Source organism: Mus caroli, chromosome 3 (assembly GCF_900094665.2).
Source record: "Mus caroli chromosome 3, CAROLI_EIJ_v1.1, whole genome shotgun sequence".
Lineage (NCBI taxonomy): Eukaryota > Metazoa > Chordata > Mammalia > Rodentia > Muridae > Mus > Mus caroli.
The window spans coordinates 150,022,549-150,044,155 of NC_034572.1; the positions used below are offsets into that span (position 1 = coordinate 150,022,549).

General features: G+C 40.2%; 1 protein-coding gene across 2 annotated transcripts in view; it reads left to right on the plus strand.

Annotated features, from left to right (window-relative positions):
- Negr1 (neuronal growth regulator 1) overlaps positions 1 to 21,607 on the plus strand; it is a 758,422-nt gene that overhangs the window by 580,634 nt on the left and 156,181 nt on the right. For both annotated transcript variants that reach the window (XM_021157845.1, XM_021157844.2), the window contains exon 5: positions 10,338 to 10,458. In XM_021157845.1, coding sequence (XP_021013504.1) covers positions 10,338 to 10,458 — 121 coding nt within the window. The remainder of the gene's footprint in view (positions 1 to 10,337; positions 10,459 to 21,607) is intronic.

Consider the following 21,607-nt stretch of genomic DNA (forward strand, 5'->3'; position numbering starts at 1 on the left):
TCACATGTCCTAGCCTCCAAGACACCATAGCCAGCATTCCATTAGAAACCAGAGCTTTTCTACAGTCACCATGGCTTTAGTCCTTCACTGAGCACATAAATGGATATAAGGAAGCAATAAGAATTTCTGGAGAATAACATGGAGTGTCTGGGTGACATGAGAAGTGCAATCCACATGGTCCTGTAGAGCTGAGAACTCCCCAACAATGGATCCCATCAGCATCTGCTCAAGTCAACTCCTTCCTGACCATCTCAAACCAAGTGTTCCCTGTCATTCCCAATGTGATGGCCAGTCTCTGTGTATATACTCTGTGTATATCTTCAGTGACATACTTTCCACTCTGAACTACTATGGAATCAACTATTTCTTTTAGACACTTCATTTTAACAGAGCATAAAGCATACATTTTCTTTTCTGAAGGCAGACTCACATATCTCTTTGACTTGGGTGTGGAAGAAACATTAAACATGAATGTCTTTGGAAACCTCTATACAGAAAAAAGTCTGCAAAATTCCTTGGCAACTATTGCCCTCCCTTACACACATATTAAGAGCTGTGCTCTCTCTAGCTCCACTGATGATGGCATTGCCATGCTACTGTGTTAGCTACAGCATTACAGTGACATCTAAGTGGGAGGAGAATTCTCATTATTATTCGCTAATGAAGTCACAGAACTGTGTCCATTACTGACTAAAGAGAATCTCTAGCCACATGGTTGCCTCTGATTATTTAATTCTTGAAATACGTTGGAGGGAGCCATATATAAAAACCAAAATGTGAGGATCTTCTGGAATTCTGCCACCTGAGTGTGAGGTTCTGCTGTCTGTGTTGATGGTATAGTGTTCCACATAACAGCATGCAATACACAATACTGAGTCTAGTGCCAGCTATTTGGTTTCAGATCCTTTGCCCCGCATCATATGTAAGTGCATGATTCAAAATGTTAAATTATATATGTAAGAATGGTGTGTGTGTGTGTGTTGTGTAGACAAATAAATGTAAGATAGCTTATGCAAGTTGTTGGTTGTGAGTCTTGAACCAGCCATGAGTGTCAAGTTGTGAGTTGATGCACTCTTGTAGTAACCAATGGGGGGAAATGTAATACCGTAAGGAATTATTATACAGTAAAACTTAACAAAAATGTGAACATTGCATTGGTCTTTCCTGAAGCACACAATGCTGGAGAATCTGATACATGTCTCTTTGTTTAGTTGCTTTGCTTCATTTAACACTAGATGCTTTAAGCACAAAATGAAAAGCCACAGGAAAATTCTCCTCAAGCCATAAGATTGACATTTTTATGGTTTCTTATCTACCACCAAGCTGTCATGAAAACCAACACTATTGTTTTATTTAAAACTTATTTTATTTGACACAAAAATTGTGTCCATGAACTGGGTATAGTATGCTAATATCTGCTACACACAGTGTGCTGACCCAGACATTTCTGTCTCCTTTGATATATAACTTTCAGCTTGAGATGCTAGCTTCTCACTGGTCGGCATACTCTTAACTTCGATGTGTCTACCTGTTGTTCTCAACACAGCATTCTGAGTTTTTTTGTTAACACACATTTGTGGGACTGTGAAAGGTAGCCTGGTCCTGGTTGAGCTAAGGCTAGAAGACCCAGAGGCCCTGAAGGGATGGTGAGAGCTTTGCCTGCTTGCAGGCACCTGCCCCTGTCACTAGCAGCAGCCCCCATGACCACCACCAAGCCCACCAGAGCTCCCATTTTCTCCCCTGCCTCTAGCCCTGGGCTAGATCTGACCCGTAGGCCCAGATTCTGTTCTCTGCTCTTCTGAGACTTCCAGCATCACCTGGGTGTCTAAGAGCCTGGGAACCCTACAGCCTCAGCCTCTTTGCAGGCCCTGGACTTTGAGCCAGCTCAGCTTTCCTGTGCCTGAGACTGTGCTTTCCAACTCCAAGAGCAGTATCCCAGGGCTTCTCTATTGCCTAAGGCTGGCCCAGCGACTGCTTGGGGTAAGTGCAGTTAAGCTTCTGGCACCCCACCTGGCCAAGCTGCCATGCCCTGTGGTGAAACATACATGGGACCCACAACCGTCCGCACATGTAGCCCTAGTGATGAGCATTCTCATGATTACACTCTGCCATTTTCTTTGCATCTTCTCCAAGACCATTTGTACTATGATATTTAAGAATCTTGCTTCAGAGCCTTTATTCTTGGCATCTGGAATGTCCATCTTCTGAGTCTGCTTAATGGTCTACTTCCACCTTTTCTTGCAGTCTCTGCCCTTTAAAGAAAACCCATAGTTTTGTTTAATCACTGTAGGAAGGTTGTTGTTGTTGTCATTGTTGTTGTTTGGTTGGTTGGGGTTTTTGGGGGTGGGGAGGCTGGTAAAATATTCAAATAAATGCACATCATTTCTCTTGAAAATTAGTTTTCTTAGCGACTGTCCTCCCACATCTTCTGAGGTTTTGTGATTTGCTGTTCATTGGAAGCATATCTCCACTTGCCTTCTCATGTCTTGCTCCTCCCTAAGTTCACTCTCATTTACTTCTTCTTTCTACACACACAGAACAGAAATCATGGTATTCTTGAAATGAGGACAAAAAACACCCCTCTATTCTACAAATGATCTGACTTCCTAATAGATGCTTGTCTGTGAGTTCATGTCAGATCTGTGCACACTTCTGTATCTTTGCTCTGGACTTGTAGAAACACCCCCAGCACAACTCCCTCAGAATACAGAGATGGACAGATAGTTTCTTTATACCACAAAATACATGGAGTCAACATGGGTCTGGTTACCAAGCTCATTTTTACCACTAAGGGCACACTCATGTGTCACAGTGGAACTGGCCTTGAGCTCATGCATGCAGTGTTCATGGTCTACTCCCTGATTCTGGGTTCCTGCACATGTGAATGGCAGCTACCACCTACTGCCATGCCATCACCTCTATAATGAACTGTGCCCCTTCAAAGCATGAGCCAGAGACCTCCCCTCCCTGCCACAGCTTCTTGTAGGGTGTCTGGTCATCACAGTGAGGGAAGTGTCCAATATCTTAAGAATTGGTGGTTTTCATATGCAGAGATGTCCTTCATGGGACACACATTCTGTAATCTTGCAAGATTTACACCCTCCTCCCTCAGGCATTTGATATAGAGTACAGAAGGGAGAACTGAACAATTTGCAACCCCTTTTTACAATATGAATTATCGTTTTCTTTTTTTCTCTTTTTCTTCCTACTTACTTAGAGGGTTTCTGTTTCTTTTCCTGTAAGACCATGTGTGGAAGAGGATTCTTTAGAATGCATTAGCAATATGAATTATTCATTTTTCAGAATTAAACAATTTAATAACTGAATCTTAATCAACTTCTTAATGTTCTATTTGAAGATTATTGAAGGCCACAGTAACCAGAGGAAAAATAAAGCATTCAGTCAACTAAGAAACTGATTCTATCATTATTTTGTGAGGGTTGAAACCACTCCAGCCTACAGTTTACTCCCTGATGCTTTATGTTTACAGTCAGGTCTTTGGAGAATGCTAGCCCTGAGGTCAGATGAGAAGCCCAAGGAAGGAATCCATCTATCACCAATGTTACTGGTGTCATTGTTTAGACTAGAGCAAGAATCTTAGGCATGTGAAATTTAATACAACTACATTATGAGATTCACACCAGTCTAAAATGCAGTACTATTTAGAACAATAAACAGAGATTCTTTTTAGTAACATTTTTACTAATTCTTAGAGAATACCATACCCATCTCTTACTCATCCCACAACTCCTCCCAGGTCCCACCTTTACTTATTGTCCCTTTGACTGTCTCTCTCCAGGTGCCCTGGTTCTCTGGCTCTTAAAATCTTTCCATTCTACCTCCTCTTTCACAGTGTTCCTCAAAGCTAGGTGTTTTTGTCCTAAATGTACTAATTATGGCCAGAATTTTCTCCCGTGAAAAAGAAAATGACTTCATCAAATGCTTAACTGAATCAATCAGTGCATTGATTTTGAAATATCCAAGCAAAGGATCCCCCACCAGAATGCAAGTCTTTCTAAAAGACAGGCTTCAGTGCTACATGTATTTTTTTATGTTCTTTTTCATTTTGAAGCCCAAATACTTTATTCCTTGGCTGAAAAAAAAAAGTAAGGCAAAATCTACCCTCTCTGCCTTCTAAAAAGACCAACTCTCTCCTAAAAAGCAGAATGGGTGTGGAATTCTGGGAAAGTTAAAAAAAAAAAAAAAACATATCCCAGAACCAGCTTCCAGTTGAGTTAATTACTGGTTTCTTGTCTAAGGAAAGCATGCTTTTAAAAATCAGCTCTGCTTTCTATCGGCACCTTGACTCAGTCTGTGCTCAGTGAGGGCACATGGCTGGGGCTCTTGTTCCCCTGTGATAACTCCTGCTTTAGATAATGTTTTTATTGACTTCTAACTCAGGGCAAACCACTAAGCTAAGCTCTTCTGGGATCTTCTTATATTGCCTGGGCAGCAGTTTGGGGAAGTAGGAAGCATTTATTTTATAGATGAAGAAATTGTGATTTAGAAACATTTAACTTAGTGAGTGCTAGAGCCACAAATGACTGCAAATGGAGGCTTCTTGTCACATATTTCACCATGTCTAGAAGTTTAATCTCAGAGAAAGTTGGAGGTGAATGTTGGCCAGAGGTTAAACAGTGCTGACATCCTCAAATCATGTGGACAAAGATTCAACTGTATCTTGGTGATTTGAATTTTTGTTAGCATTATGATGATACAAATTCTTTACTTTTTTTTATCAGCAATAACATGCTAAATTCTTGGCTCTCTTTGAAGTTAGAATGGTTTATAAACCAAGGAAATATTTCCTTTTGAAGTTTGCTGATCTTCTGTTCTCTCTGCATGAATCAGTAGAGCCTGAAATATTGTTGGTATTTGTGCACTGAGATTCTACTGTCTTCAGAGAAAATATTTTCAATTATCATCCTCCTCACTGTGATGGTAAAGGTTTGTGGTACAGCCACACGCTATGACATGTTTCTAACTGCCTGAGGCTCTTGATTAGAATTATATCACTGTCTGTATGCATGTGTCTGTCTACACACATACTCCTGTACATGTGCACAGACACACATAGATACACACACACTCATAAACATATACAAGGATTGAAGCTGTCTTCTATGTTGTGATTTCTGGAATCTTTGATTTATTTTCAAACATTATCTGAGCACTTTATTTTACTCCATGAATTCTGGAATTCAAACCAAGGGCATCATTTTTTCACTTCTGTCAAGACGATTCTTCCTGATAAGCTCTTCTTTGGGAGACCTACACTTCCCATTCCTTTTTGGGCATGCTTCCTTATTGCAGTTATTCAATGTTCTGCCCTCCTGACACTGTTCATCGTTGAGGTAAGTGAATAGTTGTCAGCTTTTAGTCATTGGATCTCCAAAGCTGCATTTCACCTACCTTAGCTTAGGAGATCTATTAAGTAATTCTCTTGCTTGCACGTGTTTTTGATGGCAAGGCTGTGGATAGCCAGATTGCCCACTGAGGATGGCAAAAGACAAGAAGGTCTTTGGGCTATTGTCATGTCACTAGGAAAATGAGTTTGATTAGGCTTTTAAGTGCCAAGTAGAGCATTTCTGTTGTCTGCACCTGCACAGCCTGGAGTTTCTGATGAAGAACCTTTCATTATCATCTTCCTGGAATGACTGGCTACACAATGCAAGGAACTAACCCCACAGAGACAATAAAAAGGAAAGACTCCTCTTTGCAGAACATCTAATCATACAAGTATTGGATGGCCCCTGGTTGACCTCTGTGCTGGATCTCCCAAGCATCTGTTCTTACCTAACATCTGTCTGATGGCACTGTTCTAAAATTGATTGTTTTCCACCGTGCATCTGTTTCAGCTCACAGGCATATACAACTTGGCAAAGGGCATTATGTTCAAATGTCCACAGTGCATACCTGTAAGTCTACATCAAGGGGCACCATTATACTCATAAAATTTGAGGGCTCAAGTACTGACTTTCTTTGCCACTTTACTGATTTTGAAATCTTATATTTGAGTAGAACCAAGCAGTGTCTGTGAAAAGAAAAAAAAAAACAGTTGTCAAATACAAGGATGTGACGATGTGTGTGTCCATCCTGAACTCCTTAGAAGCAGTCTTCGAGGTTGCTCAAACTCACAGAGTAGCCACTCAGTTTAATCATGTTCTATAACAGGGACTAGCCCATTTTCTTAAACATGGAACATTTTATCACAGAATTGCTATTTTGAGCAAATTGGTCTAGCATATTTATGGTTTCAGCTGTTACAGGTTTAGCTGGAAATTTAACAGTGTGTAATGGTTGTCAAACAAGTGGATTATCACACCCCCTTGATGCAAATATTTTTAACTTCTTTCTTACTCCAAGTCACTAAAGGCCATGTAGCTTATGAACACTTGGGAACCTAATAATGTTACAAGAACTGGGTCAGCTAACCAAAGACAGTATAGGCCCAACAGAGCAAATTATGTCCTAAGAAATATGAAACCCATATATATGCCATATAAAACCTTTTAGAATTCTGTGGTCAAAAGATTTTTTTAAACCTGCATCCAGGATTCATAATACTCATGTTGACAGGATGGCCTCTGTAAAGCACTATGAGAATAAAGCCTATCTGGCATCCTCAGATATTTCTGGGGTCTAAACAGACTAGTGGGGTTTGAAGCCCTGTGAACTTGGAATTATCCTAAAATCATCTAGCTGCTACTGACCAACTAGATAGATCTAACTTAATTATTTTCTTCACAAACCCTACCTTCTCTATGGAGTAGCCTGTGACTTTGCCATGATCCTGAGCAATTCCAGGACAGCTCCCAACAAGCTCACCTGCTCTGCTCCTTTGTTTGTTTGTTTGTTTGTTTGTTTGTTTGTTTGTTTTTGACATGGTGTTCCAGACAACAGCCAATGACTTTTCATGGATTTAAGTAACTGTCATTCTTCTGCTAAAACATCTGTAAAGCCTCATCTCCATGTGACGAATCTAAAGCTCCTGCAATGGTCTTTCAGATGTTATAAAGCCTGTTTCACAGAGGCATGCACCAAGATGTCCTCTTGAGTATTATATCAAAACCAATGGCTATTCTGCTGGAATTTGAGGAGCTAACTTGGGTTCTAATAGGATCTGTAGACCCTGTTCATAGCTCCTTTTCCCACAATTTGATTCTAACTCAACACTTACCACTTGAGTAATGAGCTCAATCACTGCTCCATATAAAGACCATCATATAAAAGAGATCCCTTCTTTTCACTTCTTCATATACTTTGTAGTTTGTGTTCAGCTGTATAGGGGATTTTTGTTATTGTTTCATTAATGTGATACTGATGGAAAAATGAATAATTAAATGAATTGTATTCCCCCACAATGTCCTTGAAAAAGTTGTAATGTGAATTTTCATGTTCTTAAGAAAAATCAATAGAGACTTTAGCTCATTTTTTTAGCTGTAGACAAGACATGATGTCCATGTGACCCTCTCCACATTTATGGCCCACAGCCCTCAGTTCTATGTTTCCCCACCACCCAATATGTATACACTTGGGACATTTTCTATGCATATTTTGATCAAATACTGATTCATTCTTTGTTTACAATTCAATATGACATGGTATGGGTCTTTGCAGTCATCCCCATCAGAGCTGCTCTCGTGCTCCCAGATAGGTACTATCTCTTTAACTTTGGCTGTAAAGCACCCAGTGCCCAGCCACCTGCACTCTAGACTGCATAAAAAGCCTGTTAATGATAAATCGGGGTTTTATTTCGGTTCATTACACCTGGGTTTTCAGGCAATGTTTGGGATTTCATGCATTTGTTTGTAATGAGTCATGGGCCCCTTGACAAACAGGAGACTAATTTCACTAACCAGGTTATCAGTAGAAGGTTCAGACAGAGGGCCGGTTACATATGGTTATTTGTCTTCAATAATAGCTGGAAACCATAGAAGATTATAGCTTGTCACTATGACAAGGAGAGGCTCAGAACGCCTCAGAAAACATTAGGGAAAATGCCTCTTAACCTGCTTCTCTCTCAAACATCAATCAACTAAGCATCTAGCAACTGATTGGTGCAGGGGTTGGGGTGGGCTGTGTTGTAGATGTCTCATGTATCTTTGGCTGCATTCTCCAAGGTGGCTTGAATCTCTGGGTGAATAAAAAGGATTATTCAATTGCTTGTTATATTGTATTTCTGTCTATAATGTACATTCACACATCTATTGCATGCATACATAAATTAGTTCATATTATTTTCTCATTCAAACATTTCTGATAAACCGTTTTTCATTATTTTCATGAAGTTACTAAAACAATAAAAATTACTACCTTGCATTTTTCCTTAGATTATAACACAAACTTTACCATTGAGAATAAAATTACTGCAGCTAATAGAGGTGTTATTATTTCAAAGTGAAGTACTGGGAATAGAAAATGATGAATCTAGTTAGGTATTTTTAAAGGAGAGACAATATTCTCTTCGAAGAATGCGTACTGTTTTCATATTCACAAGATACTGGAAGCAAATATTAAAGTTTCCATTTTGATGGGTTTCTAAAAAAACTTCAAATGTACTTAAAACATACTTACTCAGGTCATATTTTAAAATTTCTTGTATTTAAATCTTCAAGTTCCTAGTTGTAGCAACTCCTCTGTGTGGTGCCATTTATCGTCTGTTATATTCAGACCTTGTTAAAATGCAGACACTTAGAAAAAGATGTTTTCATCCAACTCTTAGATTCCCATCCCACCAGGTAGGTATCCTTGCAAACCTTCCAGTGGTCTAAGCCAATTGCCCTTGCATCTTGGTGGAATCTTACTATCTTCTGTCAAGAAGTCCTTTGTCCCCAATGTCTCAATGGATCCCAAAGCCCAGCCACTTTTTGCACCAAACTCACTGCCCCATCCCTGTGTGTGAGCTCAGTGTGCCTCACTCATAGTAATCCCAAAGCCTCCCTCCTCTACCCTTCTGGAATCATACAGTCCTCTACTGAACACAGCAACCCATAACCCTTGTAAAGCACAAGCCAGGTGACATCCTGTGTTACATTATCCCATTTCTGTAACTACTCCAGGAACCTTAAGGTCTTCATCCTGAACCATCTTGACCCTATCCCTCTTTGCTTCACCAACATGAGAATTTCTGTGGTATCATGGTCTCACAGCTTAGCTATTCTCTCTACCTGGGAGACTTTCTTCATATATCTACAGAACTAGCACACACATAAGTATCTTCCTCTTTCAAGGTCCTTCCTTCTCAGGGAGGACTTATGGTTTCTGCATCCATGCACAGCAGAAAGAACTCCTGAGATGTCTGTGTGAAGCTACATCATTCCATTCCCTTGTTCTCTCTGGTGGTGTTGTGTTATGGATCAAACTCAGGGCCCAGGAAGTGCTGGCATGTGCTCTACCACACAACACATCAATCCATTTGTCACTTTCTAATGCTTTCCAATTTATTTATACCACTTAGCCAGGAAATTTACTGATTGTAGTCTCTCCCCTCCTCACCCACCCCATGCAGGACTCATGCTAGGTTGTGTTAAGAATCTAACTTCATTGTGCTTTGAGAACTGCCTGGCACATGTTAGAAGCTCAATAACCATTTGTTGAATAAAGTCAATGGTTTTATCAAGTATAGCAAACCACTTAAGGAGGAAGTATATTTAGCTGGAAGCATAGTGAAGAGATGGGAGGACATAGCATCCAGAACAGGCTTTGGATCATTGGAAAAGAACATCTGGGATAGCAGACCAGGTCACAAAGTAAAAAAACAAAACACAAGGAAGGGATCCCAGGCTTCACTCACCATAGCCGATTTCAAATCTTACACCCAAGTAGCTATTTAATCCTCATACATTATTTAATGTCTCTGAACTTAGGTTTTTGTATTGGTAAAAGGGAATAATGCTATCCAGGCTCAGAGCATCATGTGAAGAAAACAAGAACCTGAAGCAGACGGCCAGTGCCAGCTGCCTGTGATCGCTCAATAAAGGATGGTTAGATGGAGTGTGGTTTGACCGGGATACAGATGAGGTGTTCGCCTCACTGTGCTATTTTTCCAATAGAAACCGAGCCAAAATGTATTGCATTTACTCTGTACTCCCTGAGAACATTCATCTATTGTCCAACTTGAAAAATGGAGCTGAAAATGACTGTTCTAGCATTTGAAGCATAAAACACAGGGGCTGGTATGCACTGGACTGCCAGGCATGCGATTCCTTTGAATACAGAAGGAAAAGAATTGCGCTCGCACATGTGTGTGTGTGTGTGTGTGTGTGTGCGTGTGTGCCATCCCTGCTGAAGATTACTTCCTTTTACCCACCCTGGTGCTTTTGTTTCATTTTCAGTTGCGCCTACAATTCAGGAAATTAAATCTGGCACTGTGACCCCTGGACGCAGTGGACTGATACGATGCGAGGGTGCAGGTGTGCCGCCGCCGGCCTTCGAGTGGTACAAAGGAGAGAAGAGGTAAGGGCTTTTGTGAGCTTCTCCACGTTCCAAGCACTTGGAGCTAATGTGTTTGTATTTCGATACTAACTTTAAGCAATTTCTGTAACTGGCTTGAATTGTTCTCAGCAGCCTTCTTTTGGGCAAGCAGGATGGAGGGGCCCACATGGGAGGCATGAGGAGCTAACAGCTTTCCAGAAGAAATGTCCACATTGGTTTCTGTAATCTCAGAAATGCTTGCAAATCCCCCATTGCTGATACCTTTTGCTTCTCTGCCTCTCTCTTCCTAGCAACCATGTTTGCTTGGACGGCAACCTGCCTCTAACGGGCTTGGGCATGGATTATACAAGAGCACTTCAAAAGCAATAGGAGCTACAGTCTGTACTCTGCTTCCTTAATAGCCAGAGCCCTTCCTACTGCCTTACTCTACCATAAGAAAGTTTAATATTTTGTTTTATAGGCTTGTGTGTTAGATATTCCCGAATTGTCAAGCCTGTGGAGATGTTGTGCACAAAACAGGCCTGAGCAAGGAGATTTCAAGTTATTCTTTGACTCTGCTTGGTATGGCTGTGCCCTCGGGATGTCCCAGAAGTCTAGGAAAAAGCTACTGAGCAAGAGAAGATTTGAGCCCACAGAGTTCACTTTATTTCCCAGGAGTGGGTTCAAACATCTCCAGTTGCTCTTGCCAAGCCAGACATGAAGATCACTGTGGGTTAACTGAAAATCACAATAAGAGACGGAATATGTATCTGTATTTTACTTCAAATCTTAAGAATATAAAAAATGCTAGTGGGCCTTTGTGAAGTGGACCTTTGCTATTTTTAAGCCTAAATATTAAACTAAATACTGTCAGCCATATCATTGAATAAATGCCTGTGGGGATTACACACTCCAATCATAATCATAACTATTTTCATCTGACATCTGTAAGGAAAGCTAGGGAAACCCCATGAAAATTTGCATATTGTCACAATGAACGAGCATAAGCATGGTGCCAACAGGTGTCCAGGTTTTATTGTATTTGCACATGAATATGGTGTATGCATGTGTGTTTGTGTGTGTGCACATGTCCATTTGTGGGTGTATGCATGCTTGTATGTGTGTGCGCATGTGTGTGTGTGTGTGTGTGAGAGAGAGAGAGAGTATGTGTGTAGGTATGCTCACCCCTGGGTGTACATCTGTAGGACAAAAATTCATGCCCAGGATTATCCCTCTACACTTGAGTTTCTGTGTCAATATCTGTATACTCTTCACCCTGGTTGCTAGGACAAGGTATCTCTCACTGAACCACCATTTGCCATTTGGATCAGCAGGTTGGCGATAGTGTTTCTCCTATTTCTGTCTTCCTAGATTTGAGGTTATAGACATTTCCAGCCATTACAAGCTTTTCCTGGGGGTATGAGCATGAGCTCTCACGACTAGCAAAAATTTTACCCCTTAGATATCTCCTTATCCTTCTGCCTTTGAAACCAGAATCAGAGTTAATATGCAGGAAAAAACCTCCCATTTCAATAAAAGATTTATCTTAATAATTAAGGCTATACTCAACAATCTTTATACTAAATAACTATAGTGTTACCTAAATTTTTGGCACTGTTTTATATGCAACTTCTTATAATTGGAGAAGTTTCAGTTTGTCAGTCATTTCATTAATTAACTTATGCTATCCAAAATTCTAAATCTTCTGATTAGTGGCTTTATAGGGGCTCCGTAGTTTAAACATGCTGGAGTTAGAAGAGCTGCACTGTGGTTTCCCTTATTCCACTCACTAGGTTTGGACATCAATATCAACACCAACAACAAAAAACCTTTCTAAGGTCTGGTAAGGCAGGTTGGAAAGCTCATTTTTGATGCTCTGTGTGAACATTCCCTGTAGAGTGATGCTCAAACTTCTGAAGGCCATGAAACTTTTGTTCAGATATGACCTTATCCACTTGCCCAAGAAGTATCTATGAGCACAAGACACTTCTTGGCAACATCTGTAGTAAGTGGAGCCTCAACTCTTCCTTCCAATAAGACACTTTGCAAGAACCCCATGAGTCTCCTGTCCTCCATAAAAGGAAATTTAATCTGATTAAGATTGTCTTACCTGCCTTTTAAAGTCAGACTTTGATCTGTGGCATTCATTTCCTAAAAGCTAACAGTAAGAATCATTCCTTTTGTCCTCCAAATATGAGCCCATTTGTTGGTACCCACCTAATTTCCAATTGCCTGTAATGCTCTGGAACCATACATCCTCCTAATTTCTTGAAGCATTGCCAAAAAGGCTATAGTGACCCTGGGAAGTTTTGCAGCCTATAGCAAATGTAGCAATAGGACAGTCAATGCAGACATGAAGCTTCAGTCCTTACTGGGGAAATGGGCTGTAGACTACTTGCTCACAAGGAAGGTAAATTGATTCTCTCACCAATGCTTCCAAAACTCACACACCTGCGGAATGTCAAACCAGATGCACATGTGAAAAATAACTGGGCAGAACACACCCATCATTGTTTAAGTTTTAACTGAAGAAATATCAAAATTCCCAAATGTTGCTAGAATAATTTCCTTTCCAACTATCATAGCAATTTATATGTGAAACACAGGAGAGCTGAGGAGCTGCCTACAACACTGTCTCCACATAAGTGATTTGCCATGAGGGCCCAGGCTGTGTGTTTACCTCACCACAGTGAAACTCATCCAATGCTGTATGAAGGTGCCACTGTAAGCTACTGATAGACGCTAATTCCTATGAGCAAGTAATAACAGATGCTGATATTTCTCCACAGAAAACAAAGTGTGTTCCTGAGCAATCTGCACAAGTCAGGGCAGTTGGTGACAGCTGGGTTTCATAAATCTTCAGACAGAGTCTATGGGGTCAACCCTTTTACTCTGGCACTCAGTCTATCAACAATGGCTTGAAAAGTCAACAATAAACATCAAGAGCAGTAGCATTTCTGGTTGATTACTGATTTGCAGAACAAGACATGGCTCATAGAAATATTCACTAATACCTACCAATGTTTACAAAGGAAGCAGAAACAAAAATGGAATTAGGTGGACAAGTAACAGGAGCAGATATACCAGGTTTCAGAGTTTTTTTCTGAACCCCCAGAAACCTATCCAGGAGGAGACTTCTGTCAGAGACCCCATCAGGATAGAGTAGTTCTTGCAAGCTCTTTGTCTCCCAGAGATCTTTCATCTGTCATCCTTATATAAACATTCAGAAATAACCCACACAAGATTTTACTTGTATTTAAGGAAATGCTTAAAATGCCCATGTCTCTCACACCAAGATCATCAAACATGGATTTTCATGCAGATGAACACACAAACACACATAATACATATACACACATGCACATATGCCCATGAATATACATGCATACACATGTATACATATGTACACACAAATGTACATACCGGTACACACACCCATGAACCCATGAACTCACACAGACACACCAAGCCACAAGACATGACAGCCAAGGCTGGGTAGGCATTTACCTCATCACAGTGAAAGTCATCCATTGCTGTATAAAAGTGTCACTGTAAGCTGCTGATAGACTCTATTCCTATGAGCAAGTGATAACAGATGCTATTTCTCCATAGAAAGCAAAGTGTGTTCTTGAACAGTCTGCATAAATTGGGGCAGGTGGTGACAGAACTGGGTCTCATAAATCTTCAGGCAGAGTCTATGGGGTCAACCCCTTTACACACTCACACATGAACACATGTACAGACATGTATGCACACAAGCACACAAACATGCACAACGACACATATTCACTCACACACACTCAACACACATACATAGACACACATGTGCTCACACACAGAGAGATACATACAGGGATACACATAGATATTCACAGACACGTGCACATAGACACACACACACACACACTCACATTCACATGGTAAGAGTGGTGATGCTAGTGGCAGTTCCTGGCAGATGGCCTAAGTTATTTGTCATGTGGATATCTCCACAGGACTGCTTAAGTGACTTTATGTCATGGCAACAGACTTTCTCCAGAATCTGATCCAGGAGACAGCAGGATAGAAACTGCTATACCAAACCTTCTTGTGACCTTTGTTAGGTCTCATACTGTCATTTCTGCAGTATTCTATTATCTGCATGTGGCAGCCCTACTCTCTGCTGAAGGGAAGTATCACGCATATTGTATCAGGAGGTGAGATCATCAGATGCCTATACACTGTATCTTATTGATGGTCTAACTGGGTTTCATACTAGAAATATTGCCAATTTAATTTACTTCATTGCACTATCTTAACAGCTAGCGTGAGAGTGACTCCATTTATCCATGTTTTGTTAAATCATTAGCCATTGGTATAAGGTAGTCATTTTTAAACACCAAACTCTCAGCATAAGGACAATCCTAGTGAGCTTAATTTTATTTTAAATATATTTTAATACTGGGGAAATTAGGGTTTATATAATTGATATAAAGTACCACCATTTAAACTTTCTTTTCTTGATAGCATTAGCATGTTATATTAGGTCATATTTTTATTTTACATGACGCATGCCATACTTTTCCCCTCTTTTTCAAGATTTCCTGAAATTCAAGCCTGAGGGCCAGAAAGCCATGGTTTCTTATTTCTATTGATCAGTTAGACTGCTTAAGCTTTTAGGCAATAGGTAAATTTATTAGTTCATTCTGTTTGTATAAAAATCTCAAAATGTCTACTATACTCTGTAAACTAATATCTATCAATGAAAAACAAAATGATAAATCAATAAATCCAATTTAAAGATATAATTAAAGTCATTTAGCACAGAGGCTAATTCTAGCTATGCTTTGGTAAAGTCTTTAATTAAAAAAAAAAAGTGTCTTTCTTAACTCATCCCCATAACTTAACATAGGAATGTAAAAGGCACAAACGAGTCCAATGAATACAAAAGAAATTCACAGTGAGACCTTAAAAACTCTCAGTTGATGAGTTAAAAAGTAATGTGCTCCCAAATCATGCTATTTGCATTTCGAACTGGGAGCTATACCTTCTCGTCTTTTTGGCAACACATTCTCAACTTAGTCTGTGCAGATTTGGGTATTATTTACAACATCTGCTAAGAGAATAAATGACTAATATGTTCAGTTTAGCATTTCTGTGAAGGATGAGTCACATACATGCACAAAATATGTATGTAGAGACTCATACAATGATGATCAGATATGTGCATATATGTGCACATGCAGAAAATCAGCCACCTAAAATTATAATTGCATGTGATGACCTTGTATGGTTGGTGTCTTACTTTCTATTGCTGTAATAGGACACCATGCCCAAGGCAAATTGTAAAAGAAAGTTTGGTATATAGAGAAAGAGGGTTAGAGTCCATCATGATGAAATAAGGGAAAGCTCACATCTTGGTCTACAATCATAAGGCAGAGAGAGAAAGAGAAAGAACACTGATAATGCCAGAAGGAACATTTGAGGGAACAATTAGATTGGAGAGCACTGTGGAAGGATGACTAGAGCTTCCTACCCAGGTGACAACTGGGGTGAAAACTGGCGTCATTTCCTGAGGCTGGAACACAGGAATGAGGTTTCATGGGGGTGAGAAATGATATAATGAAAAACATGGCAGATCAAAGTGTCACTGTTCCACAGAGTTCACCACGCAACAGCAGGAAGTGTGTCTGTGCCTTAAGACTTATGACAGTCAAGCTCTCATCTGAGCATGTCACATGTCAGCCCATGAGGGTCTCTTCATGTTTCCTCTACAAAGAGCTCTCTCCACTACATGACAGGCCATCCCAGCCTGGTCTTACTTTGCTTTTTGAGTGACAAATCTCACACTTCTGCCTCCCACAACCTGAGCCAACATCACCCTGAGAAATTTCCATTTCCAAAGTATGACATCATGTTATTTCAGACCCCTTCTTTATTTGGTACTTTTGCTGTTAAGACCCTTGCATATACAAGTACACCCATGCATGTACTCATAAGCATGGATGCACACATGCACACACACACATAGCAGTGCATACACATACATGCACACACATGCATACACTAACACACCCAGTCTCCTGGTGCGCCTGTATATTTCCTCTCACTACATAATCTATAGACTCAGTGCAGGTGTCTCTCTCCCCACAAAGCCTCTGGAGTCTTTCATTCTTAAGGTTTGGCAGGGTTTCTAAAGGAGGCCAGAGTCTCCCGAAGGCCCAGTTGTGCATGATCTAAGAACCAAAGATGCTGGATACACAAGATAATCAAAGACAGTTAGGATACTATCTCCAAGCTCATTTTGTTATGCCAAAGAAACGTAATGACCTGGACCTTTGTGAGAGTGTGTGCAGCAAAAGCAAACATTGGTAAGAATATTATAAAAAAGAGAAAGCTTGAAGTAAAGCCACAATAAGTTTTAAAAAACAAAAAGGAAAAGCTAGAGAGACACTCCTAAGAGTTTGAAGGGTTTCCCAAGGGAGGGAGGAACCATGAAACTTTTCTGGATATAGGTTTTATAGTGCAATGGTAGAAACTGGACAAGAGCTAGGTAAACTCTGCTGGGATTAGTTAATTCTCTGGGCTATGTGCAACGTCGATGTGTGTATTTTTGGGTCAAGGAGGAAGATGGAACTCACACTTCCCACTCAGTTTGGGGTGTTGAATCGAACTAATGTGCATCACCTACTCCGGCCTACTGTTGTCCTTGACTGTCCGTCATTAGTCACACGGCCATCATTACATCCTCCACCCTTATAGCTGTCCTGAGTGCATTAGTGATACTAAGTTCTCTTGGTTTACATATTTTCATGACTGCTTTGTGGCTTCACCATGACAAACTTCACTATTTCACAGCCATAAAGATGGAGTTGTTATCACTGCTGGTCACATACTACTTACCCTTAAGCTGGATGCTTTTCGTTAGAAGTCATAATCACAATTTAGTCTGTCACAATTAGCTGCATTCGAAGCAAAGGTATGGTAAAGTGCAGCAGTGTCTTACTGATGTGGCTTGAGAGCAGCCACTGGTCCAGTCTGTCCTCCCTCCTGTCTATTTAACTGTTATAACATTTATAGGTTCAAGCCCTCTTCATACTCAAGCCCTTTTATTCCTTTTCTTATCGTTCAGAACTTATGATCGTTTACTGCAAGCCATTGTCCTTTGATAGTTCCAGAGAGATAACTTTTGTTTCAGGAGAAATTTCTCCAACTTGACTCTTGGATGCTCACCCCATCCTCAAATCCATCACTGTGTCCATTTCTCTTGCTAAACTCTAGACTGTGGAGCGAGGATTCTTCTTTCATTATCACCTTTCTGGCACCCGGCATGATGTTTCTATAACTTTGTTACATAAATGAGTTATGGTTTTAGTAGTTCTATGATCACTGACCCTGAACTCTGTCGCTATGCATGCAAACTCACATCTGTGCAGTTCTTCATATACAAGTGTGCATATGTGAATGAAAAACAAGTGGTTACCTGGGTTGATATTGCAGATGATCTGTCCACACCAGGGTTTTTGGGAGGGGTGTTTCTGGTTTTCTTGGGTTTTTAAAATATTTATTCCTTCCTTCCTTCCTTCCTTCCTTCCTTCCTTCCTTCCTTCCTTCCTTCCTTCCTTCCTTCCTTCTTTCCTTCCTTCTTTCATGTATTCATTTATTTAGGTTTTGGTTTTGGTTTTGAGACAGGTTTGTCTGTCCTGGAACTCTCTGTAGACTAGGCTAACCTTACTCACAGGGATCCACCGGCCTCTGCCTCTTGAGTTCTGGGAAATAAGGCATGTTCTACCATTGCCCAGCTTCATACTCTTTAAAACAAACAAACAAACAAACAAACAAAAAACAAAACAAAAACAGAAACAAAGTCTCTTGGAGGTTTGAGTCTTGTCAAATAGGCTAGTCCAGATAGCCAGCAAGCCCAGGGGAATCCTCCTGTCTTCATGTCCTGTGTACAAGGATTCTAAATGCATGCCACTTGGATGGTTTTAATTCTGTTTTGCTCATTTGGGTTGTTGGTTTTATTTTTTTCACATGTGTTTATGAGATCACACTTAAGATTTGGTGCTTATAAATCAAGCCCTTTTTCCAGTGATCCATCTTCCCAAAGATGTTTTCAAATGGGAAAAGGAGGGTACATTCAATTGATTGTCCAGTTGTAGTCAATACCAACCCAACCCCAACATGATGAGGAAAAAGGAAAGTAGTTTCTGTTGCTCATTTGTGACTTCCTTTTATGTGATCTCCAGCTCTGAAAAATGATTATATTGTTATATTTTAGTATAAAACTTAACATTAAACTTTCAGGTACCCAGCTATTAGGCAAACAGCTCAAGCAGAGTGAGAGATTCAGGAGTTGTCAAGATTGCCAGGGTTCAGGACCCACTGTTATTAGTGGGAGTGGGATCCTGCACTGTATGTAACCTTTGTTCCTTTCATATGGTACTTAAAGTCCCCCCACCCCAGTGCAAACCAAACTGTCACTAGTAGGGCAGCCCCAAAGTCTTGGATCTAAAATTATTAATTTCATTAAAATGGATAGAGTAAACAAGACATACATTTTAAATAGCTTAATAAAGTCTAAAATCATTAAAGTATCCTAATGTATTATAATAACATTAATTTATTCAAATATACAACTAAAGATAGATACCTCTTGGGTCTCAGACAGTGATGCATAATAGTCTTCAGAATGCTCCCAGGAATAAACGCTACCTTGCTATTCTCTAGCCTCAAGTGTCAGCCACACAATAAATGAACAGGTTGCTATAGCAGCATACACACAGAACCTCCCTTCCACACTGGTTTGTTGAAGTTCTCCTCCTCTACATTTTCACTATTGGTTTCTCTGCCTGCCCTGGGGTATCTCCCAAAAGCTTGGATGAGACTGATAATGGGCATATGACTGATACAGCGTTTGGCAAGTCTTGAAATCACAATGCCATGATCTTTGCCATCACTCATCTTGCTTTAAACATAATTTCCTGTATGTTCAATATTTAATGTTTGACTGCAGTCTAGGGGGAAGTGAATACATTTTAAGAAACAGACTCTATCATTGAATGATGGCTTAGCCTGCTAGAATCTAGTGTCTGCTAGATTTGAGGTACATGTACTTAAAGAGTACACATTATTACTTTAAACCATTTTCCATCCACAGTTGGCTACTGGGTTAGCTTCTTCCACTTCACAGATAAAATCATGAAGGTTTACCAAGATATAATGAACTAATTCAAGCAACCAAGCATTCAGTAGTCACTGTGTGCCCACATTTTAAGAGGCCAACACTAGCACTCTTGTATGATGTTCTTAGAATCAAATACATAATAAAAGCATTGAAAAATATTTTCATTATGCAATTCCAGACTCCCAGGCAAGATGGGCATGAATCTGAAGTACTCACAAACATGTAGGAAGATGTGCAAATAAATCTGTGTTAGATGTGGGGACCCAGCCAAGTCTAGTGGAGCTCAGCAATACCACAACTCTACCAGAACTTGAACAGTAAAGACCATTTTATAACTAAAGAAACCACATTTTTGGCCCATAGCTGATTTTTGCTGTTCTTGACCATGTTGTGCAGGAGAGATTTTTTTCCCCTTTCCATTTTATAGTGGGCTGAGAGATGAAATCACAGACAGTAACTGCTGCCAATGGGGTATGTGCTGGGGCTATGTGCAGCCTGAGAGACTGACTCAAGGGAGAAAAAATGGCAGCTGTGTAAAAAGCTTCGCTCAAGGCAGAACTAAGCCCCAGAACTAGTAATGAGCCTCCATCCCAGAACGATATCCATAAAGCCCCGGGAATGAAAGCTTGCTGTTTTGTTGACTCTCCACCCCATGAGACTCACCCCCTGGATTGATCCCAGCTTTCTTGGCTTGCCTACAGCATATCAGTTAGCTATTTAGCTCCAGTAGCTTTGTTCTAAGGCCCAACTCAACTTTCCTGAAGCACTCATGCTTTCTGAGCTGTCTACCAAACTCAAACATAACATCCGGTTTCTGCTTGAAGATGTCAGCGCTAACTGCCAGGAGTGGACACCAGCAGTCCAAGGAGATCCACATTTGAATATCAGTAGTTGTGTCAATTATTGGATGATTAGAAAATGAATTAGCTTAATTTTTCTAAACTTCTGTCTCCTCATCTCTAAACTAGGACTAATAACACCTATCTCCCAGGGTTGCTGAGAACATTCATTTCATGTTCACAGAAAGTGTTCATGAATGAATGTTGGCTTCCCACTCTTACCACACATGCATGAACAAATACTGAAGAATTTCAGTTATAAATGTATTGAGCATGACTGCCATCTTCTAAGTATATGTAAAGCTTTCCTGTATACAATGAGACTAGAAATACAGTCACGGCTCTGGTCCTGTGTCATTTATTGTTGATTCTGACCTAGAAAGAAAGAGCAGACAATAATCACAAACATGAAGCGAGGCAGGCCTGAGACTGAGCAAGACACAATGCCATTGCCCTAGTTATTTTTGCAATCTTAGCAATTGATACTGACACTATGTGGTTGGGTTTTTCTCTGGTGACTATGCTGCTGGGTTTCTTAGTCACCTTAGATATCTAGAGTCCAAAAGAGATAATGAGGGTAATTTGTTATCATTTGATAATTAAGCATGCCTGGTTCCCTTTGTTACCTCTGGTGTGAGATAATACAGGACTCTGTTTTAATACAGTAGTTCCTTTTGGAGCTGTGCTCACGGGAACCTGCAGCAGATGCTGGCAAGTCAAGCAGTCTACAGTCCACAGATTTATGAGGCATTGGCCAAAGACATATGAGAGTCAGAGTAATGGGTTCAGTATGGACCAAACTTCAGCTGGTGCCAGGGGTGGACAACAGCAGGATCTGCAGTGATTGTGGGATCTTACCCAAGCTCCCCTGGTAAGAGTAAGCAAGGACACATGCCCAAGCACTTCCATATAAGTACATTTGCTCGTATAAAGAACAGGAAACCTGGTATGTGACTTTTAACTCCGAATTCAGTAAAGATTCTCTTCCATTTTAGGGAAAGTCTATAAGAAATAAATAACCTGTCAATATAAGACAATATAAGAATAATTCTATCATCTATCTATCTATAACCTATCAATCTATTATCTATCTATCCATCTATCTATAATCTATTGATCTATCCATCTATCCACCTATCCACCTATCTATCCATCTATCTATCATCTATCTATCTTCTATCTATCCATC